The 26,794-nt window shown below is 39.0% G+C and overlaps 1 protein-coding gene across 4 annotated transcripts in view; it reads right to left on the bottom strand.

The window, feature by feature from the left end:
• Positions 1–26,794, bottom strand: part of EFL1 (elongation factor like GTPase 1) — a 125,121-nt gene that overhangs the window by 8,264 nt on the left and 90,063 nt on the right. For 3 of the 4 annotated variants that reach the window (XM_032264824.1, XM_032264825.1, XM_032264826.1), the window contains 4 exons: positions 24,679–24,810; positions 18,540–18,687; positions 12,214–13,172; positions 126–310 (listed from right to left, as the gene is read on the bottom strand). In XM_032264824.1, the coding sequence (XP_032120715.1) occupies positions 126–310; positions 12,214–13,172; positions 18,540–18,687; positions 24,679–24,810 (1,424 nt within the window). Of the gene's footprint in view, positions 1–125; positions 311–12,199; positions 13,173–18,539; positions 18,688–24,678; positions 24,811–26,794 lie in introns of all 4 variants that reach the window. The other variant, XR_004264683.1, reaches the window with a different exon arrangement.

The following is a 26,794-nucleotide window of genomic DNA, read 5'->3' as shown; positions in this document are numbered from 1 at the left end:
TGACTGAGTTGAGCCATACATAGAAAGGCCAGATGCCATGATCTGTGTTGTCTGCTATTCTTGGGCTCTTCTGTAGGGAATGTACCCACAGATGAGAAAGAAGGAATGGGAACTTGGATTTTTACCTCCCAATGGCTGAATACCAGTTGTGGGCTGGCCAGGCCGCTTGTTCTCTTCCTGATTTCATCAGCAAAACCAAAGCTTTCAGCAACAGGAAGCACAGCCTTAATAATGAACATGTCTGTCCCTTCTTTCATTTCTTCTTGAAGTACCCGACCTTCTCTCTTTGACAAGACAGCATAGACTCGACCTGCAAAACCACAAATGTTTTAAATTCATGGATCAGTCATACAGCTTGAGCCACACAAAAGACATGATTGCCCATACACCTTGTAACAATCCACTAATGATTCGATTTGTTCTCAATAATGTTGGTTTACAAAAGCATGGAACACTTTTTAAGTGTTTATTTAAAAAGCATGAGATTTATAGAAAAATTAGAAACAAAAAATAAAGTTAAATCACACTAAACCGCACTGTTCATTGTCAAACCCCATAATACAGCATGAGATGGAGGAGATTTAGTAAAAGGACCTTTCAGTGCAATTTCACCTATGAGCCATCTTTGGGTCTGAAATCCAATAAGATGAGTATGACTGGGCTTTGTAAACATTAAGATGTTTTAATAATTATGAGACCTTATTGACATGACAATGATAATTATGATGACATAGGCTATTTGGGCATAGTAAGCAAGCAACTGGCATTTTTTTTTTTTTTTTTTTTTGAGATGGGGTTTCACTCGTTACCCAGGCTGGAGTGCAATGGCGCGATCTTGGCTCACCACAACCTCCGTCTCCTGGGTTCAGGCAATTCTCCTGCCTCAACCTCCTGAGTAGCTGGGATTACAGGCACGCGCCACCATGCCCAGCTAATGTTTTGTATTTTTAGTAGAGAAGGGGTTTCACCATGTTGACCAGGATGGTCTCGATCTCTTGACCTCGTGATCCACCCGCCTCGGCCTCCCAAAGTGCTGGGATTACAGGCTTGAGCCACCGCGTCCGGCGCAACTGGCATTTTTATGCCAAAAATTAAAACCACACACATAAATATTTGCTCATATTTTTCTTAAACTGGTAATATTTAAGTGGCATGAGTATTAAGTGTTTTATTTCCCTGAAAACTGATAGGTTTGGAATCTTTAATGTCTGGTAACAATTTCTAGTGCCACAGCACAAGAGTTCTACTAGCAAATTCTCTTGGATGACTCTCTTAATTCATTTTAGGCACAGTTCTGCCTCACACTTAGGAGGGAAATATCTTCCCCTCTCACTGGTGTTCTGTATGAGTGCCTTTGTGTATGTGATGCATCCTTTCAACTAGTAGGGAGAATTGACCCTGCGAAGAATAGAGACACATTGAAAATCATAGACAATCACGAAGAACTTGCTGTAACCAGCAGATACTTTAAAGCCTCTTCTTTCACCTGCTGCATAAAAAATAACGTTACATAAGTCATCTATGCATATATTATCTTAAACATTTACAACATTGCTGCTAAGCACAACTAAAGTATCCTTTGACCACCAGCGAGTCCTGGACCCTTCTCTCTTAACTGCTAAGGTGATGAGTCTGGAGTGTCTGCTACCCACTCACCTTTATTTATTTATTTTTTAAACTAGAAACTGAGGACATAAAGCCAAGATGACTCCCAAACTTTTCTCTCTGATTCAGATTTCCCCCTAGTGGCAGTTATTAGGAAGGATAATAGGAAACAGCAGAAAAGCTATTGTGTCACAAGGCCTCAAGGTAAACTAAACTAAAATCTCTCATAAGCCTTCACCACGACGAGGTTTAGCTTAAAAACAAATTAAACATTCCATTCGTAATGAAAGGCACCCCCTTTCCTCTTGTCTACTTCCCCAGCTAGCTACTACATCCTCTCCTTCCTTCCTTCCCCATATCTCTTAAACCGGCAGCTTCTCATTTCTACACTATGTGCTCTCTCTTTAACATCTAGGTTCTCCTGGTTGCTCCAGAAACTGCTTCCTTGAAATTCCACAGTAATTTTCATATTCCTAACCTAAATGCTTTTTTTCTCAATTTGAATTCTCTGATTTCTCTGTGGTATTACTGATTAATCCCTTCTCTGTCAACTGTCTCCTTAGTATTATCCTCCTTAAACTCCTGGCCTTCTGGCTGTCACTCTCTTTATTTTAGTATCTCTTCAACTTCTCCTTATGGGTATTCTTTGAGGCTTCATACTCTTTGAACAAACTCTCCACTCAGCGAGCCAACTAATTTATCATCTGTGTGGTTTAAACTAACTAATTTTATGCCTGGGACTCCTAAGGCCATCTCTAAGCCAGGACTCTCCTTGGACTGCCAATACCACTTTACAATGGATGCCACAGCATCTCTACTGTGGAAGCCAACTTCCTTTTAAATTTAACATGTCTAAGAACATATTACCTACTTCAAAAGGCAACTCCATTCTCCCCATTCCAATGATTTCCCCCATCATGCATACATAGAAACCTCATAGTTACAGAATCACACAGCAGGGGGGTAGGAGGAATCTTGAGGGTCAATGATTTCTACCAAAGTAGCTGTTTAAACTCTGCTTGTATCCTCTAAAACTCATTTCCTCCCAGGGCAGCCCATTCCATCTTTGGATAACCTTAACGGCTAGACCATTCTTGAGCCCCAAATGTGTTCCCTTGAAGTTTCTGAACATCAGTCCTAGTTTTTATCACATGGGACAAGTTTAATCCATCTCCCTCAAACTACCCTATAAGCTACTCGAAGACAGCTATCTTATCTTCACTTTTCCAGGCCAATCTTGCTATGATAGACCTGTATTTCTTGTTTTATCCTGGTCACGTTCCTACTTGAACTACTATGACTTATGTACATCCCTCTTGGTATTTGGTACCCAGAAATGAAAACAATACTTCAAGTACAGTCTGAAAAGCTCCCGAAACAGCAGAACAACTATTATTTTCATTAGTGATCCCTTTTAGTTATATATTGTCTGAGATATATAGAAAAAAATCTTACTACAATACCTAATATGTGTGAACTAGCAATCTTTACTCTCCTATCTCATTCAAAGAAACGTTTTAAGTGGTGGGAGTGGTGGCTCACGCCTGTAATCCCAGCACTCTGGGAGGCCAGGGCGAGTGGATGACCCGAGGTCAGGAGTTCGAGACCAGCCTGGCCAACATGGTGAAACCCCATCTTCACTAAAAGTACAAAAATTAGTTGGGTATGGTGGCGTGCTCCTGTAATCCCAGCTACTCCGGAGGCCTAGGGAGGAGAATTGCTTAGAGGAGAACCTGGGAGGTGGAGCTGCAGTGAGCTGAGATTGTGCCACTGCACTCCAGCCTGGGCAACAGAGCAAGACTCACTCTGTCTCAAAGAAAAAAGAAAAAAAAAGAGAAACGTTTGAAGGTAGTCTATGGAATTAAATACAAAACAATAAACAATAGGGGTAAAAAAGAATGAGGAAAGTGGGGCTAACAGACCACAAATAAGGGGCCAGTGGGGACAAATTGCCTGACTGCTGCTGCATGGGTCACGCCAGCAGGCTTAGATCAATAATCGTCATTGAAACTGAATGTAATTAAACATGTAAGTTTGATCCATTCCATTTAAATTCCACGAAAACTATATCTTAAAACTGGGGCATAGTGATGAATCACCAAGCACAGGAAAATACTATTATAAAACCTTCCAAATACACTTGGCTCTTGTGATAGGTGTGTCCAATGCTTGGATGCATTCAAAGACCCCTATATAAGCCATTGTTATCACTGAGAAATTAACATAGCCATATCAGCAAGGATTTCTGATCATGTGGCCCTTGACTGTAAATACTTCATACCCTTTCCATTGGATATCTGTTCCATCATGATCATTAGTTTGTTCAGTCACTTAAAGATCAGAGTTGGTTGAGCGCAGTGACTCACCACTGTAATACTAGCACTTTGGGAGGAACAGGCAGGAGGAATGCTTGAGAACAGGAGTTTGAGACAAGCCTATGTAACAAAACAAGACCCTGTCTCTACAAAAAATTTAAAAATTAGCCATATGTAGTGGTGTGCATTTGTAGTCCTAGCTACTTGGGAGGCTGAGGCAGGAGGATCATCTGAGCCCAGGAGCTGGAGGCCACAGTGGGCTATGATCATGTCACCGCACTACAGCCTGGCAACTGGGCAGGGCTCTGCAGGAGGGAGGGATGGAGGCAGGGAGGAAGCGAGAGAAGGAGGGACTAGAGTACCTTCCTGTATGAAAGGAACCAGGGAAGAAGAATTCATCAGGCGAAAAAAACAGCAACAAGAAGGTTAATCAACTGAAACAGTTTTGATCAGGGTTCAACTATTAATGACTACACTATAAATATCTCAGCCTGTATTCAAGGCAGTAATCCACCCCTTCAGCTTCTCTAACTGCCAGACCCCAGAGTATATAGGACACAGCCCCTGTAACCTAAGCCAAGGTACACCACTCACTGTCCACAGTACACATTTGAGGTTTTACCAATTCTGAGCGCACAGTTTCTTCAACCTAGACTACTCTCAGTCCAACTCTATATTCAAATCCTTTTTATCATTCAAGGCCCATTCAAAAATAACTTGTTCCATGAAGTCTTCTCTGATACTCAAGCTCAAAAAAAATCTCTTTACCATTTGGGTGAACATGATCTGTTCTTTTACAGCTTTATGGATTCTCATACATGTTCTTCTTCCTTAATATTAAGACTAACCTGTAGATTTTAAAATCTTGAAAGCTGGAAGTATGGCAATTAAAGGTGTGTTGTTTTTTCAGAATTTAGGAAAGGGAGCAGTTGTTTGCAGCAATGTTTTAACAGTAAACATTCAGGGAACAACGCACATTTCCAATTTGGGAATGATAGTTAAGCAATTCTATCACATCCAATTCATAAGATATCATGTAGACGTTAAAATGAAAATTATGAATTCTAAGTAGCCAAATGAAAGCATGCCTACAAAATAAATAATCTAAAAAAGCAAAATATTAAATTATTTCTATCATAAGGTTACAGCTATGCAAAATGTACTATCATGGACAAGGGATGCAAAAGAAAATGGGAAATAAAGTTGAATTCCAAGGAGGAAGAGTTTTCTTTCACCTTGATCTTTGTTATTGTTGATATCGCTTGTGCAATAACTTTAATTAAAAACACACACACAAATAAATTGGTAGATACTTATTCTTATACACCAGGTCACATTAACCTCTTCCTTTTGTCATAGAGCTATAAGACTGCTGATCCAGGCCAATGTGGTTGACAGGATACAGATGGGCTTCAATCAAATAGGAGATAAAGCATGCTACAGGCACAGCGGGGAATGTAGACTGGCTGCTACTATACGATCAGTTACAAGTTTATAGATAATTGTGGTAACAGGTCGACCCCACTCTGGAAGGTGGTCCTTAGTGGGTCTGCTAGTAGCTCTATGTTCTTATCATTATAATCTGTGACTTAAAAAATGAGGCACAATGATCAAATCCAAAGTTGACATGAAGTTGGCAGGTAGTAAATACTGTGACACAGTCAAGATAACTGGGCAAGGACTCCAATTTTTTTGTTTTTTATTTATTTTTTTGAGACAGAGTCTTGTTCTGTGGCCAAACTGGAGTGCAGTGGCGTGATCTCGGCTCACTGCAACTGCCAACTCCCTAGCTCAAGTGATACAAACAAAAAAATTAGCTGGGCATGATGGCGGGCATCTGTAATCCCAGCTACTTGGGAGGCTGAGGAAGAATCGCTTGAACCTGGGAGTCGGAGGTTACAGTGAGCCAAGATCACGCCACTGCACTCCAGCCTAGGTGACGAAGCGAGACTCTGTTTCAGAAAAAAAAAGTCTTAAAAAAGTATACAGTGATGTATGTGTAAAAATAAAAAGTAGATTCAAAGTATCTCATATACTCCATAAATATATACATATACCTACGAAATACCCATAAAATTAGGAACACCTGAGGTCAGGAGTTCAAGACCAGGCTGATCAACATGGTGAAACCCCGTCTTTACTAAAAACACGAAAAAATTAGCCGGGCGTGGTGGCAGGCACCTGTAATCCCAGCTACTCTGGAGGCCGAGGAAGTAAAATCGCTTCAGCTCGGGAGGCGGAGGTTGCAGTGAGCCAAGATCATGCCATTGCACTACAGCTTGGACAACAAGAACAAAACTCCATCTCAAAAAAAAAAACCCAATAAATAAATAAGTAAAAATTTAATAAATAAAAGGAAGAACTATAGTAATCATAGCTGCAATTAAAACTCTTAATTTATCTAGGCACAGTGGCTCACGCCTGTAATCCCAGCACTCTGGGGAGCTGAAGTGGTGGATCATCTGAGGTCAGGAGTTTGAGACCAGCCTGGCCAACGTGGTGAAACCCCATCTCTACTAAACATACAAAAAAATTAGCCAGGCGTGGAGGCGGGCACCTGTAATCCCAGCTACTTGGAAGGCTGAGGCAGGAGAATCACTTGAACTCAGGGGGCAGAGGTTGCAGTGAGCCAAGATCGCACCACTGCACTCCAGCCTGGGCAACAAGAGTGAAACTCCATCTCAAACAAAACAAAACAAAACCTCTCAGCTAGTACTGTCAAACAAAAAGGGGTATTTTTAAAATGTGAGGTTATTACCAAAGATTTTTTTTTTAAATGAAGAGCAAAAATAAAAAAGATTAACAGATTAGAAGAAAAAAATACAAAAAGAAACAATTCAATGACAAGCAGGTAAAAGCTCAGCAATAATCAAGCTAATTACACGGAAATTTCATGGGTAAAAAATGATAACAGAACCACATCTTTAGAAAAGTGGATTTTAAAAGTACAGAAAGGCATTTTCCTGAAATTATTTCCCCAGATAAAATGGTTTTGAGATGATTATTTTCCTACAAAATTTCCCATTTTGGCCCCATGCAATTCTATCCATTTATAGAAAGATTTCTTGTTTTAACAATCTATGTAGAAAAAAGTAAATTTAAAAAAAAGACTAAGGAAATTCATTTTGCTAAATAAAAAAGACCTGGGATCAACTTCTGCCGATTCTTGGAGAATTCAAACAACAGTTAACAAAGTCTGAAGTCTTCTCAGAAGATCTCTAAATATCCAGACAGGAAGCAAAAGGCCTCAGGAACACAGAAGTTCTTTACATTTCTTTCCAATGGAAGGTGTTGATTGAGAAAGTAAAAGAAAAACACAAGTGAACAGCTGACTGCATTGATAGACCTTAGACACTAGAAATTGGTTATCAATATAAAAGGGCCCCTCAAAAGCAAAGAGAAAACAGGCCTCACAGGAGATTCTCCAGTCTAAGCAAGAGAACTTCAAATCAATTCGAGAAAAAAAAAAAATCCACATTGACTCTAAATGTCAACTAGGGCAGCGGATGTGACAGTCAGTTGGTCTCAGGGGCAAAGTATTAAGAAAGTTGACCAATGACAATGGTACAGAGACTCCATACCAACCCACATTCACACAGTTGCCACACAGACGGTAAGTAAACGGGGCTTCACAGAGGCCAGTGAGGCCTAGTACAATGACATTTGTACCTGGGTAAGGCAAGTAAAAAATGATCCTTTGTTCCAGAGAGAGAAGGTGACAAAGAACTCTGAGGGTTAAAATATAGATATCTCCTCCTGGAAAGTGGCACAACTGAGTCTGATGGCCAGGTGGTGAGCTCCAGGATAAAAATATAAGGATAGGATGACAAATGATATTTTGAGGTATTATCCCAGGGTGGCCTGGTCACATGCAGTGTCCAGGTGGTGATTTCCCAATAGAAATCAGAAAATGAACACAGAGGGGTGACTCAACAGGGGTGACTCAACACTCTGCTAGGAATTCAGTCTGATAAACACCAACAGCTGATTCTGGCTTCACGTGTTGTGCTGAAAATTCATCTTCTCAGAAAACAAAGGACAAATGCCATTCCAAATAATAATGTAGAGGGGATGGCAATCTGGGGAGAAAACAGGTGTTCCCATTATTTTGGGAGGAAATACATGTTCTCATTATCTTGAGAGAAAGGATAGGCATAGACCTATGCAGGCCTTGGACTTCAGAAAGGATCATTTTGGCCGGGTGTGGTGACTCATGCCAGTAATCCCAGCACTTTGGGAGGCTGAGGCAGGTGGATCACTTGAGGCCAGGAGTTTGAGGCCAGCCTGGCCAACACAGCAAAACCCCATCTCTACTAAAAATACAAAAAGATTTAGCTGGGCGTGGTGGCACATGCCTGTTATCCCAGCTACTTGGGATGCTGAGGCAGGAGAATTGCTTGAACCTGGAAGGAGGAGGCTGCAGTGAGCTGGGACAATACAGGAAGAAAAAAAAAGGAACATTTCAAACACATAGAGGGACAGGAAAAAAAAAGACAACTAACACATATGATAGGTTCTGGGCTAACAGACCCTAAAATAAAATTCCTTTGCAGAGTAACCAGAGAATCTAAAGGAAATCCATCATGAATGATCTCAATGACAGAAAAAGGAAGAAACTCCCTCCCCAACCCCTATTTTAAGAGGCTATGCACAGTAGAAGGAAGAGGATGCCAACTCAGGTATCAGTACCACATCCAGGATACTCAAAATCAGAACAAGCAGAGTGTACCAAAGTCAAAGACTAAAGACAGTGCAAAGGGCTTTTTCCAATACAGGTTGACTATCTCTTTTCCAAAATGAGTGGGACCAGACGTGTTTTAGATTTTTGATTTTTTTCAGATTTTGGCATATTTGTATTACATACTGTTTGAGCATCTCAAATTAAAAAATCCAAAATAATCCAATGAGCATTTCTTTTTCTTTTTCTTTTGAGACAGAGTTTTGCTTGCTGCCCAGGCTGGAGTGCAGTGGCAATCTGGGCTCACTGCAACCTCTGCCTCCCAGGTTCAGACAATTCTCCTGCCTCAGCCTCCTGAGTAGCGGAGATTATAGGCATCTGCCGCCATGCCCAGCTAATATTTTGTATTTTTAGTAGAGATGGGGTTTCACCATGTTGGCGAGGCTGGTCTTGAACTCCTGGCCTCAAGTGATCCACCCATCTTGGCCTCCCAAAGTGCTGGGATTATAAGTGTGAGTTACCACGACCAGCCATCCAATGATCATTTCTTTTGAGCATCATTTTGATGATCAAAAAGTTTCGAATCTTAGTAGATCACTTGGGATCTTGGATTTTCAGATTTGGGATACTCAACCTATACTTTCCAAAATAAGGAGACATGTCTACAACTTATAGAAACTAATTACATATTATAGCGCATAGCAAGAAAATAGGGGTTCACAATACCTATGTTATCTATCATTCTTTTCAGTAAAGAGAATAGTGAACAAACTATAGCAAGTGGAACAAGGTGAAGTGAGAGAACACTGAGGTTCAGGATAGCTCAGAAGTTGATGTGATGACTAAGTACTTGGCCTTAAATAGTCCTGGTTCAAGCATCCAGGACCAGGATATCTCATGTTAAGTGAATCTGCCCTTTTGAGAAATTATGCATAGTAAGGTAGGCACCAAACTGTTTGAGCATAAACGGTCATAAAAGGTAAACAATGACTAAACTTTTTCAGGAGATAAACACTGGGATCCGTAAATTGCAGACTAGAAAGCCGTATGTTAATTTTGTATAGAATTTTAAAGAAACATTATAGACATTTGTACATGTTTATACAAGCATGAGGTAAACTCTGGAGACAACATGGACTTTCTAACACAAAATTATATTAACCTAAGCTTTTTTTTTTTTCTAATATGATTGGTAAGCTGATAATCGGGGGACTGCTATAGATGTAAAGGACCTTTAACTTCATCAAAACATTTGATTTTCTACCTGTTCAGTTTTATTTCTCATCAGATAGGAAAAGGACAATGAAAAAAATGAATAAGAAATCAATGTGTTAAGATGGTGGTGGTGTGACTGTTCTTGCCATTAAAATTTTTCTCCTGTTTACTGTTGTAATACTAATTGTGTTACATAACTTAAGAAAAAAGTTAGGTGTATAGACTCAGTATTCATATATAAATACAGGAGTTCATACAACTACATAATTTCTACAGTATAGTCAATTACCAAAAATGTGGATTCTGCTTTTTGGGGAACAGAGTGGGAAAACATAACTTTTCTTATTTTAGAAAGAAATGGTATTGATCTTGCCTTCTCACATGAATTAATGAGAAGATGTAATTGCTAAACTGCATTAAAAGAAGAATGCTGAATTTCATGTAGAAGGTAATAGTGTAAAGATAGACATGTTCTCTACTGGCCGGAGGGTATGTGGGGTGCTGAGTTCTAATATGGTTGCTTTAAGAGGGATGCTGACCAAGTAAAGTATGTCCAAAAGACAGCAACTGGAATGGTGAAAGGATACAGAAATCACAATAGAAAAACAGGTGAAGGATTTGGAGAGTTTTTCTCTTGGATATAAAACTAGAAAACTCATGATTTCCTTCAAATACATAAAAGTGTTATTGCATGGAACACAGATGAATGGTGGTACAGATAACTGGAAACTAGCAGGTGACAGATATTTTGCTCAATACAGGAAAAAACATCAACTCACGAAGCTGGCTGTGAGCTGCCCACCAAAAGAAGTATTCAAAGAGGTGGCATAAGCATCTGTTGCGGTCGGAGAGGCTGGAGAAAAGCTCCTGGGTCTTCTTCAAGGATTTGAGGGGTTAGGATTTCTTGATTTTAACTCTTATTTCTGCCTTCTTAAATTAAGAAAGTTCTCAATGAAAATGAAATATACCATCTGAGAATAGTCTAGGTTGGTGTTTCCCAAATGAATCTACAAATTCCATGGCTGTTAATAGGCATGCTGTATTCAAATAAGGTTGAGAAGCACTGTATACGACATGCGTATTTGGAGATTTGATTCGCAGTGCACACTGGCCTTAATTCAGCTATTTTTCAAATGCTGCTACTGATGCTCAGTCTCACAGAAACCTTAATGTGATGCAAGCCTAAATTTTTCTGGAAAAAGAAAAAGCTTAGATTTCTTTCAGGAATTGATTAGCAAAAGAACCTTCCTTAAAAGAATGTAATTAACCACATATTGACTCAAAGGGCCTCAGGGTTAGAGGAAACTTAATAATTTGGCTGATTCTCTCATCCAGGGCTCAATCTTCCTTTATATTCTCTTCACTACTGAAACAGTTCCTTGATCTCGAGAGAATAAGACAACTACTGTGTGCCAGGTGCTGTTCTAGGCATTGTATTTAAAAAACTGTGTTATCTTAATCATCACAATTTGTATGAATTATTATCCTCTTTACTGTAAGTAGAGAAAGTAAGTCTCAGTGAACTAATATTAGCCAAAAGACCAAAGAGGTACTGAGCACCAGTGCTTCATGTCTCCTGAGATCTTAAAGTCTGCTTCTCCCAAATAAGAAAAATCAGAAATAGGATTTGATATAATGGTTAGCAGTGAATAAAGCCCCAAATAATTTTCCTTTTTAGAAAGAGCCCAGAATTCACAAAAGCCCTTTTGTGTTATAAGAATGCTGCCTTATTCTTTGATCATTTTCAGAGCAACTTTGGTTACGCAGACTGATATGCTTATTTGCTTGATACACGATCCTGCAGAGGTTTGGATGGTAACACACATGAGCAGTTTAAGCTTCAGTTAGCAGACATTTCATCACAGAAAGGATTCTGTTAGTTGCTAAAGAAAAGATCGTTAGTAGTCATGTTTTTCCCCTCTCAAGATTTTAATATTTAAGGTATCTGGCTTTCAAAGATCTTAGTTTCTTAGTAAATCTGAAGATGGTATAGCTTCTGCAAAACATACTAAAAAAGTTTAAGATTTTGGGTTTGCCGGGTGTGGTGGCTGATGCCTGTAATTCCAGCACTTTGGGGGGCCAAAGTGGGTGGATCGCTTGAGCTCAGGAGTTCGAGACCAGCCTGGGCAACATGGTGAAAACGACACCCACCTCTATAAAAAATACAGAAAAATTTAGCTGCATATGGTGGCATATGCCTGCAGTCAACGGCTACTTGAGAGGCTGAGGCGAGAGGATCACATGAGCCTGGCAGATGGAGGTTGCAATGAGCTGAGACTGCCCCACTGCACTCCAGCTGGGGTGACAGAATGAGACTTGTGTCCAAAAAAAGATTTGGGGTCTAGGAGACTTCACTGTTATTCAGGGCATTTCTCACTATCTTTACCTTTTCTTTCTTACCGAGAACATCACCGGTGGCCATGATCTCACATGTGTACATAGCTGCCATCAAGCGCTGAGGTTTCACTTGCAGTGCATAGCGACATGCTTCTTTCATGGTGGCAATTAGCTGTCCTGAGAAAGGCCCATAGCAGTCAGTGAGTGGAGAGTCTCCTTTCTGGGATGTCCTCTTCTCCAAGGCCTCAGAGCAGCCATCTTGTAGCTCTTGGTTTTCATTTCCACCAGAACAGGTTCCATTTTCCTCCTGTCCCTCTTTGGCCAGATCACTTGCTCCTTGTTCCTCAAATTTACTGAGGTCCCATTTTTCCAGAACAAAACAGACACCCATGAGAGGCTCCTCACACATGGGGCCAGAGAGGGTTGCTAGTTGGAAGCCACTCACAATGCTATTGCCCAAATCTCGGTATCTACTGGCTTCTTTTGAAGCTTTGTCAGCTGGACCTGTCCATACTGAGTTCTGAAAATCTTCACTTTTATTGACTAGTATGTTGGGCCCACATTTTCTTGGGCCAAATGACCAGATTTGGTCAACAATATTCCTCCATCTTCTCCCTGTTAAGTGTTGCTCCAGTTTTCCTTTGAATTCCAAAATTTTCTCTTGGGTCTTTTGATGAATCAGCTGAGTATTTTCGCCCTCATTCAAAGAGGATGTCAACTGCTCCATAGAACGAATCAAATCACTATTTTCTTCCAGAATCTGAGTGACTTCTTCTGGAAGGGGCATGGCTCGAACACTGAGCGTGGCAAGTTTATTGGGAGTTGTTATGGTGATTAGCCCGTCAGAGTCAACTTGGATTCCTTCAGGGATTTTACTTTGATCTTCTTTCATTTGGTGTATGACTGCAACTTTTTGCTGTTTGCCTATTTCTTCATTGACCATGTCAACCTTTGGGGGTTTTGTGATTGTTTCTCTGAACGGAATAATGGGTTCAGATACACTGATATGAATCTTTGCAAACCTACAGACAAATGCAAGATAAATAACAGAAGGTTAAAATCAAAATAGCATCAAGGCTCCCATGTAGAAATATCACAGTGGAGATTCTGCAAAAACATAGGAACATAAAAATTATCTCCTATAAAAGACCTGCAATTTACATTATATCACAATTCAAAAACTGCTTTCTTTCCGATTGAAAAGACTACTTCTAATGGGAATATACCTCTGCTGTGGGTAGCAGCTACTCTTGTGGACAGCAAAGGTCTTCAGCCCCAGTCTGGCACCAAGTTCAGAAAGCCTCTTTTCCCACACAATTTATTCACAATCTTGTTGTATAGTCACAGGATATACAACAAAGATGGACCTGACATTGTATGTTTTTAAAACCACTTTGATATTCAAACCTGAGAAAGACAGTATACATACACAAAACTGTATTCAATCTTACCTAAGAATTCAGATATAAAATCTAAAATAACAAAAACTATGGATATGCACGTGTGTGCATTAAAAAAAACAACTTATCATGTATGAGGCACTGTGTTAAGTGCTTTGCATGTAGTATTTCTTTAGTAGACACTAGTATTATCTTAATTTTGTAGAGAAAACCAGATAAGAAAGATTAAGTAACTTCTCCAAATAGCCTGTAAGTAGAGAAGCTAGGATTCAGATTTAGTTCTGACCAGAATCCACACTCTCAGTCATTATGCTATACTGAAAAACAGAGTTAAATAGTACATTAAAGGAATAGTCTACCATAACACTAGGAAGTTTTTATCATAGATTATATGAAAATTAATTTGAATTAGAAGATCTGCTAAAATAATACCACATTAAAAAAAGGTCAAATAATCTATGTAGCCACCTTTAATTACGCTAAATTGCCATTCAATAAGATTCAATATCTATTCTTGATTTTAAGAAAAAAGACACTTAGAAATCTTAGGAATAGGAAAATATCTGTAAAATTATCATTACATAGAGAAAAATATGCTCACATACTTAGAACACTCAAGAAAATCAACTGCAAAGCTACTGAAACTATGAGAGAGAACATATCTATGTTCTTATTCCTAAAACATAGAGTCAAAAGAGCTATAGAGCTCCTAATTCCTCCTAATTCCTGAGGCTCCCAAGGATTCTCCTGTAGTAATCATTTACATGATTAATTAAAACCACTCCAAGCTGTGGAAGGAAGTGTGTGATGGCTGCCACACTTATAAAGCACCTCAGGACAAAAGGTTCTCTAAGTCCTAGCAATGCAGAGCCTGTGATTACATTACAAAAGTGCAGCAGGCTCAGGGTACATCGCGACAATTTCCTGTGGCTTCCTGCTCTGATGATTACTGCCCTGAGATCTGGATGCTAAAAATTCTGACAGTTTCTCTGGCCTGGGGACAACAGGTAGTCTCCTTGTCTCCCATTCCCGGACAAATTCCATTCCTGAAAATGTGCACAGAAGTTGAAAAAGAAGATTATATACTATTAACAGGAAGGCTCTGTCCTAAAAAAAAAAATCTGTTAACATTATATACATTCTTAATGTAAGTATAATTGTGAAATGTAATGGTCAAACAGAACAGTGCACAAAACAAAAATCTACTGAACTATGATCACTTACTTCAAAGTGAATACCCATGTAAACTACATGGTATACTCATGAAACAGAACATTCCTAGCCCTCAGGGGGCTATCCTGATTTTTATTGTAATATCCTTTTTTTTTTTTTTTTTTTAAATCACCTAAACATGTAACGCCTATACTCCACAGTTCAGTTTGGACTGCCTTTTTTTCTTTTCTTCTTTTTAAAAACAGGGCCTTGGTATGTCACCCAGGCTGGAGTACTGTGGTGTGAACTATAAGTTCACTGCATCCTCTAACTCCTGTGCTTGAGCAATCCTCTTGCCCCAGCCTCCCGAGTAGCTGGTATTACAGGCATGCACCACCTGCTTAACTAATTTATTTTAATTTTTTTAGAGACACAGTCTTGCTATATTACCCAGCCTGGTACACTATGTTTTGAACTTCATATAAATACAAACAAACACTTTTTGGGGCAAATGGCTTCTTTTGCTTAACATTATATTGTGAGATTCACCCATATTTTATATAGCTGTAGTTTTGTTCACTGAGATCATTCTATAGAATTCCATTGTATGAATGAATACACTATCATTTATTTATATATCCATTTAAATGTTTGAGTTGTTTCCAACTTTCGGCTATTAAAATTTTGTTACCATGAGGCCAGGTGCAGTGGCTCATGCCTATAATCCCAGGACTCTGGCAGGCTGAGGTGGGTGGATCACTTGATGTCAGGAGTTCGAGACCAGCCTGGCCAAGATGGTGAAACACTGTCTCTACTAAAAATACAAAACACAAAAATTAGCTGGGCGTGGTGGCACATGCCTGTAGTCCCAGCTACTCAGGAGGCCGAGGCAAGAGGATTGCTTGAGCCCAGGAAGTAGAGGTTGTAAGCTGAGAGTGCACCACTGCACTCCTGCCTAGGTGACAGAGCAAAACTCAATCTCAAAAAGAAAAAAATGTGGTTGCTATGAGTATCTTGATGCACATTTGCCTAGCTTTATGTTGCGTTGTACAGAGTACAAATGGGAGATTTGCCAACCCACAGGAAGTGCCTATCTCCCATCTGAGCAGATGATACCAAATCATATTCCAAAATAGTTGTATCAATTGATATCCCCACTAGTTGCGTAGGCAAATTCTTGCTGTTCTACATCTTTGCCACCACTTGATAATATCACTTAAAAAGTATTTAACCACTCTAGTGGGTATCCAGAAGTATCTCACTTTGATTTTAATTTGCATTCCATCAATTAGTAATAAGTTGAATAGTTTTTCGTGTTTATTGGCCTTGGAAAGCCTCTGTTATAAAGTACCTTTATCAAGTCTTGTACAATTTTTCTATTGGATTGCTGCCCTTCTCATTTATTTGTAGGAATTCCTTCTATATTGGGATATGTCTCTTGTCTGTTACATGATACAAAGGTCTTCCCTAACCATGTGGTCTGCCTTAGTGTCTTAATAGTGTCTTTTGATGATCAAGTTTTCCTCTGTCATTAGTATTCTTAATACACTGTTAAGAAGCTTTTCCCTACCCTGAGGTCTTAAAGATATTCTCTTATTCTATCTTCTAGACACTTTATGGTTTTACCTTTTACGTTTTAACCTACAATCGCCTTGAAATAAATTTCTGAGTACATTATGAAGTAGAGGTCTAGTTTCTGGCATCTGGTAGAAGCTTCTACAAAATCCTACATAAAAGCAGCAGCAGTTATTCTTATTCTTTTTCTTTTTTTGAGATGGAGTCTTGCTCTGTTGCCAGGCTGGAGTACAGTGGCGTGATCTTGGCTCACTGCAATCTCCACTTCCAGGGTTCAGGTGATTCTCCTGCCTTAGCCTCCCGAGTAGCTGGGATTACAGGCACACGGCACCACACCCAGCCAATTTTTTATTTTTAGTAGAGACAGGGTTTCACCGTCTTGGCCAGGCTGGTCTTGAACTCCTGCCCTCATGAACCATCTGCCTCGGCCTCCCAAAGTGCTGGGATTACAGGCATGAGCCACTGTGCCCGGCTAGCAGCAGTTTTTCTTATTCTATTATTAGTAGCAGGTATTGTTGTACAGTTACTACCACCACCAATTTTACTGTGGTAGAAATATTAAGATAAATAGTGTTTAACACAGTGACTGTTATATAATATTTAATTATATCAATCATTTATAATTATTTGTTATGATTATTATTAAAGTCCCAGAAATTTTAAAAACAAAAGGAAGGAAGGCCACTGCAGGGCAATTTATAATTTTTCCCACTAGTAGGCACAGAAATGTATATTAACAGTGAACATCTTTTATTTGTCTTTAAGATTACTGAAATTAAAAAAAAAATGAGCCGGGCGCGGTGGCTCACGCCTGTAATCCCAGCACTTTGGGAGGCCAAGGTGGGTGGATCACGAGGTCAAGTGATCAAGACCATACTGGTCAACATGGTGAAACCCCGTCTCTACTAAAAATACAAAAAATCAGCTGGGCATGGTGGCGCATGCCTGTAATCCCAGCTACTCAGGAGGCTGAGGCAGGAGAATTGCCTGAATCCAGGAGGTGGAGGTTGCGGTGAGCCGAGATGGCGCCATTGCACTCCAGCCTGGGCAAAAAAGCCAAAACACCTTCAAAAAAAAAAAAAAAAAAAAAAAAAGATAAACTATGCAATGTTGGCAAAAGTTTGAGAAAAGAGGCACTTTCAAATATTTATTGCTATTATAATGTAAATTAGAACAGCCTTTCTTGAGGAAAAGATGGATCATAACCCTTAAAAATATGCATACTTTTTGAGCTAGCTATAATACTTCTAGAAATTTATCTTAACCAAATAAACAGAACTGTGTATACAGATATTTGCGTACATTTGAATATGCATAGGACAGTGTGGATTTATGAATCTGAATGTAATGGTGGTTATTTCTGCATGGTAATTGAATGATTTTTCTTCTGTATTTTCCTAATTTCTGCAATAAACATACATTATCTTTGGAACAAAGAGGAAAAATGTCTGCTACAAAAAGTAATTTGGGATGCCCATTTTATAATACCTATCATCTTCATAGAAAAATGTAAAGATTTCCCGAAGGTTTACATTGTAAAGGCCACGTGTAGTTTTGTTCACTGAGCTCATTCTATAGAATTCCATATCATTTATTTATATATCCAGAAGTCTATCCTAATTACATAGCCAACATTTAAAAAATAATATTTTGCTGGGCGCGGTGGCTCAAGCCTGTAATCCCAGCACTTTGGGAGGCCGAGGCGGGTGGATCACGAAGTCAAGAGATCGAGACCATCCTGGTCAACACGGTGAAACCCCATCTCTACTAAAAATACAAAAAATTAGCTGGGCATGGTGGCGCGTGCCTGTAATCCCGGCTACTCGGGAGGCTGAGGCAGGAGAATTGCCTGAACCCAGGAGGCGGAGGTTGCGGTGAGCCGAGATCGTGCCATTGCACTCCAGCCTGGGTAACATGAGTGAAACTCCGTCTCAAAAAAAAAAAAAAAAAAAAAAAAAATTTTTGTTTTGTTGTCCTGATATTTTGTGTGTTTTGTGTACACGCTTAAAGTAAAATACATATACAGAAAACCATTTTATGACTTAGCTAAAAATGCAAAATCATTCAAGTGTAAGCAGTGAATGCCATTTTTTGGTTATTAAAAAGTAAGTCTACAATCAAATAACTGTTCATGTTTGAATTGAGGGCATTTCATTTTTCTCCAAAAATAAGTCATATTCTAAGTTCAGCTGGTTTAGGAAATACTAAACATCCCATTAATTGAGAGCTATCATTTTTCTGTCTCCATCATTTTCAGCTAACCTTTCTTTTAAGTCATCCAGGCATCGCTGAAGGTGAACTTCTCCTGCTGTGACTAAAACATGCTCTCCCGTTTCCTGAATTAAAATCTGGACACAGGGATCAGCCTGGTTTAACAGTTTCATTCCTTTTACGAGCTGAGGCATTTCACCTAGGTTAACAAAATGAAATAGATTAAATACCATATAAGAACTAACACAATTCAAAGACAACGGCTCTGGCTAGTGAAGGGAAAATTACATTGAAATAAACTCTTAAAATACCAATTCATTTTTCTTCCAGATAGTGTAGCGATGTGAAGAAAACTATCTTCTAGTAATTTTTCTGTACAGAGAGCAAACATGACACATTTGCAAGCTTATCATCAAGACTCCCAAAGCTGATCTATATCACTTCTTCTAATACTCTGCAGATATAAGCTACCATCTTTCTACTTGTGAATTCATCTAAAACTTTTAACAAATGTACACATTCTATACCTAGAAATGAAACAGGGTATTTCTTCAAACATCACCTATAAAATCAACAAATAAGCAAAAGAAACATTTAATATCATATTCGAGAAACTGTACCAGAGCCTCATATTAAAAATAATTATTTGTGAAACTGTTTGATAGAACTTGGGTTTTCGAATACCCTAACTAGCTACTTTATCCAGTAAGCTAACGGCATCTTCTGCGTTGTATCCTGTACGTGTTTTTCACATATAACTGCTTTTTCCCCACAGTTCCTAGGAGTTAAGAGTAGGGATGGGGACTGTGATGACCTACATCTTGGGCTTAGCTACTTTTTTCACCCTCTTTCCACATACTCAACTGCCACTGCTCCCTCAAGGTAGGTCCAAGGAAGTCTCTTGCAGCTGCCTTAGCAGAGACCTTGGTCTTGAAGGCATTTTTCTGCAGTCTTGTTTCAATTCTACATTTGAAGAAAAGACTCAGCAATTCCTCAATGCTTGGTTTTCAGCATGCCAAACAAACAAAATCACAGGAACTTTCTGCAATGCAATGATTTTCAACATGCCTTACAAAAGCTGATTAATTGGGGCAGGAAGAGAATATTAGAACCTCTATACCTATTTATATTTGAAATAAAGTTCTAATAATAATAACATTTCATAGCACTAACAATGTGCCCGACAAGTACTTTACATACCCGAGCTCATTAACAATGAGGCAGTATGATTATTGTTCTTATTTTATAGATGAGGAAACAGATGTAGAGAAACTAAGAGATTTGCGTTCAAGGTCCCAGACTGACTAAGTGGCAGAACCTGGTTTAGAAGTTGGGCGGCCAGCCATGGAGCCCATGCTCTACGGGTGGATGTCAGCACCCTCAAGGTGATCATAAGCCACATATAGGATGCCAAGAATCCCGAAGGAAGACAGGAAGTGAGATTTCACTGTGTCCAGGGTTGACAGAGGCACCTTCATTTGTTCCTTTTCGGCATACTGTAGTTTTCTTTTGCCTAATTAAGTGGATTTACAGATATTACGTAATGTTAACCAAGTCTTCATAGAATTTTAAACCTGGCTTAAAAGGATTCCTGCAAAAATATCGCTGATAATACTATAATACTAATAACACAAGCACATAGGAATAATAAAAAAAGAAATGGCAAAGCTTTTTGTCAGCTCTCCATCAACCAAATTATAAAATAAAAATGATGGCTATCACTAAGATGAGATCCCAACAAATATTGTAGGAAAAATATATGCATACTTAAATCTGTCTCTTCAAGGTAAAATAAAGGTAACAGTTTAACAATAAGAGAAGTTTGTTTGTTTGTTTTTAAAGAAATTTGAAACATGGAGACAACATTTTAAAATTAGGTTTTTGAAAACGTTGCCACTGACAGTCATTTGGTTGCCAAAGATAACATAAATACTTCATGAATAAGGTATAAAATCTCTTAACACTTGAAAAGTGATTTTCTTAACCTATTCTTAATCACCACATGGATAGTTCAATAAAGATATAAGAATTAACAAAGCTTCTAATTAGCGTAAGAAAAATAAACTGCCATCAGGAAAACTAGATATTCACTATCTATGCTTTATCAAAACCTTTTAATAATTGGGAAAATGGGATTCTAAAATGGATACCGTGATTTAGTAAAGGAAGGCAATGAATCATTCTTCCATTTCGACTATGCAACTTTGTGAGGTGCCTTTTCCAGTGATAATTGTCATTAAAATCAAGTGTTTTAACAAACAGAACCTAGAAGCAGACCTTGGAATGGCTATATCACAAAGTGTCCAGGCAAGACCATCACAAAGAAGGAAACATTAGTGTGGCAGCCAGCCTCCAAGATGGTCCCAATCATCCTTTCCTCCTGCTAGTCACATTCCTGTGTAGTTCTCTCCAACAGTGAATCAAGGCTGGCCTGTGTGACCAACCGAACACTGTGGAAAGGGTGATGTGTGATTCCCACGGCTAGTTCACAAAAGGCATTACAGCTTCTGCCTTAGTGCTTTGAAATGCTGGCTGCAGCCAATCACCATGCGATGCTGCAGGACACTCAGTTATGTGGAGAGGAACTGAGGTCCCCAGCCAGCACCAACTTGTGAGCCCGTGCACCCAAGGTGATCTATGACTACAACTACTTGAGAGACTGATGCTGAACCCTTCCAAATTCCAGACCAAGGGAACTGTGAAAAATAAGTGATTGTTGTTTCAAGCCACTAAATTTTGAAGTAATATGTTACATAGCATTGAATAACTAAAACAATTAGAAGCCACAAATCACAAATAAATACTATATATACTTATAAGTACATAACGTATGTATCTTCGTCAAATACAAATAAAATTAGGTATTTGATTTTATCTCAATTTTTAAAAAATTTCTATTTTTGTGTTTCATAATGTATATAAAACATCAGCACAAAAATTCATGTATCCATATAAGCACAGGTATCAAAACATTTTTTTAATATGGATAAAGGATAAAATAACTCTAAACACAAATTAATCTGATCTCAGATAAACAGGATTCCTTGAATTCCTACAAGTGAAGATCCAGCATTGTCTCCGAGGCAGAGATCTGAACCCGACTTCGGTGTTTCCAAACTGTATGACCTTGGGCAAAGTAACTTCTCTAAGCTTCAGTTTCCCTCATGTGAAGATGAGAAGAAAAAGAGTATCCTAATAAACAGGGCTTTTAGGAGGATGAGATGAGATGATCAACGTAAAATCCTTGCTACCGTGTGTGGCATACAGTAAGGGTCAATTATAATGAAGAAAATAATAATAATTGCTTTGGAACATCTGTAGTTCTCTGTGTTGAGTTTGCAGTTGACCTGTGGGCATGAAGTAGAGGGTGGCTGCCATGACATTTTGACCCCCACTTGGGAAATCAGAGAAAGAAAAGTGGAAGAACAAATGCTCACAATCTGCTTCTCCCAGACAGAAGAGAAACAAATTATTGTCTTCTGGATTAGTTAATCTACTTGTCATAATGAAAAGGAAGAAAGGACCTGGGGATATATGGTCTATTCAAGAAAAACAATTGATGTGCCCAGTGCCTCTCAGAGGCAGTATTACTGGAGAGTCCTATAAGAGTATGAAATATACCAATAGTCATCACATATGTAACCTATGAATAAAGTGGTCACTGCCCCAAAGGAAGGATGAGCCTAAGTTACTAGGGCAAAGAGTAAACAGACAATGAATATCCTCTGAAAGCTCCCAGGAACAAAGAAGGGAAGTTTCCCCAGATATTCTGAATGTAAAATAACATGTGGACAATGTAAAAACACCAAGAAGACAAAACAAAGTATAAAGTTCAGACAATGAAAAATCAAATCGGGTGCTTCAGTAACACAGTCAATAAATGCATGGTAAATCCAGTAAAAACAATATACTTAATGTGAAAAAAATAGCAATACTCCTTTTAAAGTTATGAAGAAAATTATGTGCTCCTTCTAACTTGTGGTTTATTTTTTACAAAGTTCAGATAAATTCAATGAAAACACACTTGAGGAAGTACACTTTGGCCTCCAAACTGATAATCCTAAGTCTATTTATTAGACTATCTCATTTATGGAAAGGAAAGGAAGTTAATCTTACTATGAGTCAGCTATAGGACAGGAAATACTCTAGTTACCAAAATCCCTCATCTCATGTAGCCAGTGCTTCAAAAAAGATGGTTCTTTAGGGTTGGGCTTTTACTTAGCTTGGATAACAGAGACCACAGACTAGCACATAACCATAACAGAGCCTTTTAAAAATTATCAATTTCCATTATTAAAATATCACATCTTAGGCCAGGCACATTGGCTCATACCTGTAATCCCAGCACTCTAAGAGGCTGAGGTGGGAGGACTGCTTAAGCTCAGAAGTTTAAGACCAGTCTGGGCAACACAGGGAGAACCCATCTACAAATAATACAAAAAAATTAGCTTGGCATGGTGACATGCATCTGTGATCCCAGCTGTGGTAGCAGCTACTCGGGAGCCTGAGGCAGGAGGATCGTGTGAGCCCAGGAGGTCACAGCTGCAGTGAGTGCGATTGTGATTGAGCCACTGCACTCCAGCCTGGGTGACAGTGAGACCCTGGCTCAAAATAAATGAATAAATAAACAAACAAACAAAATAAATTATGGCTTATATTCTTATTGTTTCCTATTTTTAAAATGTATGTGCAAATGCAACAGAGAAAAGCCAAATAAGAAAGAAAATACAAATAAATAGTAGAAGCATCTAAGAATAAGCCATGGTTACCAGACTCAAATATCACAACTTAAATAAAACTGAGCTTTTTTGTATGTATTTCTTAGGAATGAACACAGTAGACAGTGGTTAGAGCCAGCCTAGTGAGTAGATTAAAAGAACAAAATCATGATAGGCCAGGACCTGGACAAGCCTAAAAGAGGAAGCATGTTTTATACAGAATGGAATAAATCCATGCAGCAACCAAGGCACTGTGTCAGTCCACAGTGACAGCCCACAAAAAATTCCTCTCTGAGGCTGAAGGCAGATGGCTGTTTACTAGGGCTGGCCCCAAAGGTCAGAGGTCCTGTCCTCCAAGTGTCTGCTCTGAGGATCCAGGGATCCTTAATGGCTATAGATATGTCCTAGAACGTGAGAGAGGGATGAGCTCAGAAGGCTCAGCTCCAGGGAGAGGAGGGATACATATGTTCAGGAGCAATGAGGCCATTATACACCTCAACAGAAAACTATCATTTTACCATTTGTTCTTTGGTTTCCTTAAATCATAGTCTGGAGATTCTTCACTGACAATCACTAGCACTGAAATAGCGAAGTCACGGCGATTCAGGATTAGCAATAGTCATGGGACATGAAATACGAAAGTTAAAAAGGATTGACTAGGCAAATACTATAAGCCAAAGACTAAGGAGTTGTTATATGGTCAGGCATATGTGAGTGTCAGGTGGCCGGCAGGAAAGGTGCAGAAAGTAGTTTCTAAACAGATGGGGAATTCTCAGTGTCCAGATAATCTGTCAAACCTAAAGGGAGAAGCAAATGATGGATTCTGAACCAAGGAGCTTGTGATAAGATTTCAACTAAGAAGTCACACAAAACATGAGCTTTGGCTGGGTGTGGTGGCTCACGCATGTAATCCCAGCACTTTGGGAGCCTGAGGCGTGTGGATCACCTCAGATTAGCAGCTCAAGACCAGCATGGCCAAAATGGTGAAACCCTATCTCTACTAAAAGTACAAAAATTAGCCAGGCATGGTGGTGAGCACCTGTAATCCCAGTTATTCAGGAGGCTGATGCAAGAGAATTGCTTAAACCCAGGAGGCAGAGGTTGCAGTGAGCTGAGACCTCGCCAGAGCACTCCAGCCTAGGCAACAGAGCAAGACGCCACCTCAACACAAAACAACCCCATGAGCTTTGCTGAGCTACAACCCTATGCCAGGATTGTGGGGGATGCAGAGATGACCCTTTCTCTGCCATCAAGAAGATGCAGTCTCCCTGGACAGCAAAGGAACCTCTAATCATGGAATGTTCCTAAGAGAGAGGTTAGATGCCCTTTGAAGAGTTGCTTCTACCATATACTTCAATGAAACTTCGTTATATACTACTGAAACAAGTCACGAGGAATCAAATACTAAATACATGCATATACTTTAAAAGTATAATAAACATCATATGCTTTTAAAAATAAGGTCATCTTACTTGGATGTTTTGGTTCAACAGCAACTCTCACAATAGGCGTGGCTTCGAAGTTGAGTGGTATAAATGGTGGGCAGGATGGCAGGCTACACAGTGTTGCAGATTTCAGCACAAAATCTTGAAGGCCTCCTATTCCTGTAGGGAAGAAAAGATCCATATGGTCAATAAAGGATGATAAATTCTGAATTTACGTTAGAAAAACAGCAGCATCAACCCAGTATATGTGTCACAGAGCCAAATGCTTCCAAAATGTTGCAAGAAATGAGGCAGACCTGTACTGTGTTTTTTTGTACACCTGGATACCATTTGATTGCTGTCAAAATTCAGAAATTCTGCTTTTTGTTTCCAAGATGTTCAAACGCTGCTATATCAGATTGGGCTTAATGCATACCTACTTCGGCCACAGAAATGATCACTTCCAGATATATTTGTCTGAAAACACCGATTATTTCTAACACTTAGTAGGTTTTAAAAAGTATATTAATTTGATAAAGATGGGTCTCTACTGAAATATCTTTGCCAAATCTATTTGTATATAAGCAAAGGGAATTTATAAACTTAAAATGTGATGTATATGAGAGAGTGAGTGAGTGAGTGAGAGAAACACACACACGTGAGCCATTTTTGTGCTTTTTGGGTTGAGGAAAGGAAACGAAGAAACCACTTTGCTGCCTTCAGTTGACCAATAAATGTACAGGGTGATGGGAGGCCGCTCAATCACACATCCAGGCTGGTGGAGGGGAACTGAAGCAGAGGCTTCAGGGTACACAAACTTGGAGGATAATTGAGAGGTTTCTTGTCTGACCACACAGTGTGGAAAACCCCCTCTAATATCCACCTGAACATCCCCCCTCTGACGTCCACCAGAATTTACTACCTGACTACATTAACAGATAGCTCCAACTTTCAGAAAATCTTCCTTGCGTTACTCTAAAATCTATTTCTCCCCATCTCCACATATCGTTCTTAGTTTAATTCTCCGAAGGATCACAGAAAATGTGCTTCTTCCACTTTCACCAACTACCCTTTGGATTTTGAAAGCATTTGTCAGATCCTTTAAGCTCTGTTCTGCCTCACACTAAATATCATTAGCTCCTTTATTCAGTACAGGACATGATTTACAGAGCTTTTATGTGCATGGGATCTTCTTCAAACTCAAGTTTCCAGGATGTTAAATTCCTCCTGTGCCTCCAGTGTACTTCTTTGGTCAAAGTCTAAATTTCTTATTATTGTACTTCTTAGTTCAGCACACAGTGATACCTGGCTATAGCTTCTTGTGTACACCTCCTACTGGTTCTATGATGTAATAGATCTGGGTCTGCCCAAGTTTCCACCAAGTCTACTAGAAATAACATCTCCCGTGAGGCTAAGGGTTTAGGAAAACCCCATAGTAAATATTCCTTTTCAAGCCTCATCCATCCTGCTTCTGACCTCTGACCAGCATGCATTTCCTTCCCGCATACACAGCACATGGTTTCAATGAAAAGATAAATGTGGGTCTTTCCTCTGTATCTCCAGGGATGCAGACTACAGATGGTCAGTATATTTTAAACACTGACTCTTTGAACTTCTGGTTTACATTTTGCTGTTCCAATTACTGAATCTACTCTTACTATTTAGATATGCCCAGATTTGTTAACATAATTACAATTCTCCCAAAAACAAAAAGTCAAGATTGCCATGTTCATTGTTAACATAAGAATTTATGGAAAAAGCAATGCTCCAAAGATAGTAAAAACTTCACTACCTGTACTACATGCCAACATTTTTACTTATTTTTAAATATAATTTTAAAACCTAGGAATGAGACCATTAAGATTATCTAGATGAATCACTGTCAAGTGACTTTAAAATCCCTTCTGAGAATTTCTTGATTTGCTATCAGATAATTATTAAATGTACAACTTGTTCTTTACAAAAAACACAGTTCGAGGCTACTTTTTGCTTTTAAAAATAACATCAGCCAAGTACAATCTTGAAAAACAGACATTATACCCACAATCACTCCATTCTAATATTGCCACTATTTTCATTTTTATATTTCTCTTTTTTCTCTATTGTCACACATAATTTACACTATTGTAATGGCCAAAAATTTCTTATCCTTTTTTAAATTAAA

Source organism: Sapajus apella, unplaced genomic scaffold (genome assembly GCF_009761245.1).
Source record: "Sapajus apella isolate SASKATOON/1434 unplaced genomic scaffold, GSC_monkey_1.0 scaffold147, whole genome shotgun sequence".
In the NCBI taxonomy this organism is placed as follows: Eukaryota; Metazoa; Chordata; class Mammalia; order Primates; family Cebidae; genus Sapajus; species Sapajus apella.
Note: the sequence above shows the minus strand (reverse complement) of the source record. Positions and strands in the feature narration are given on the sequence as shown.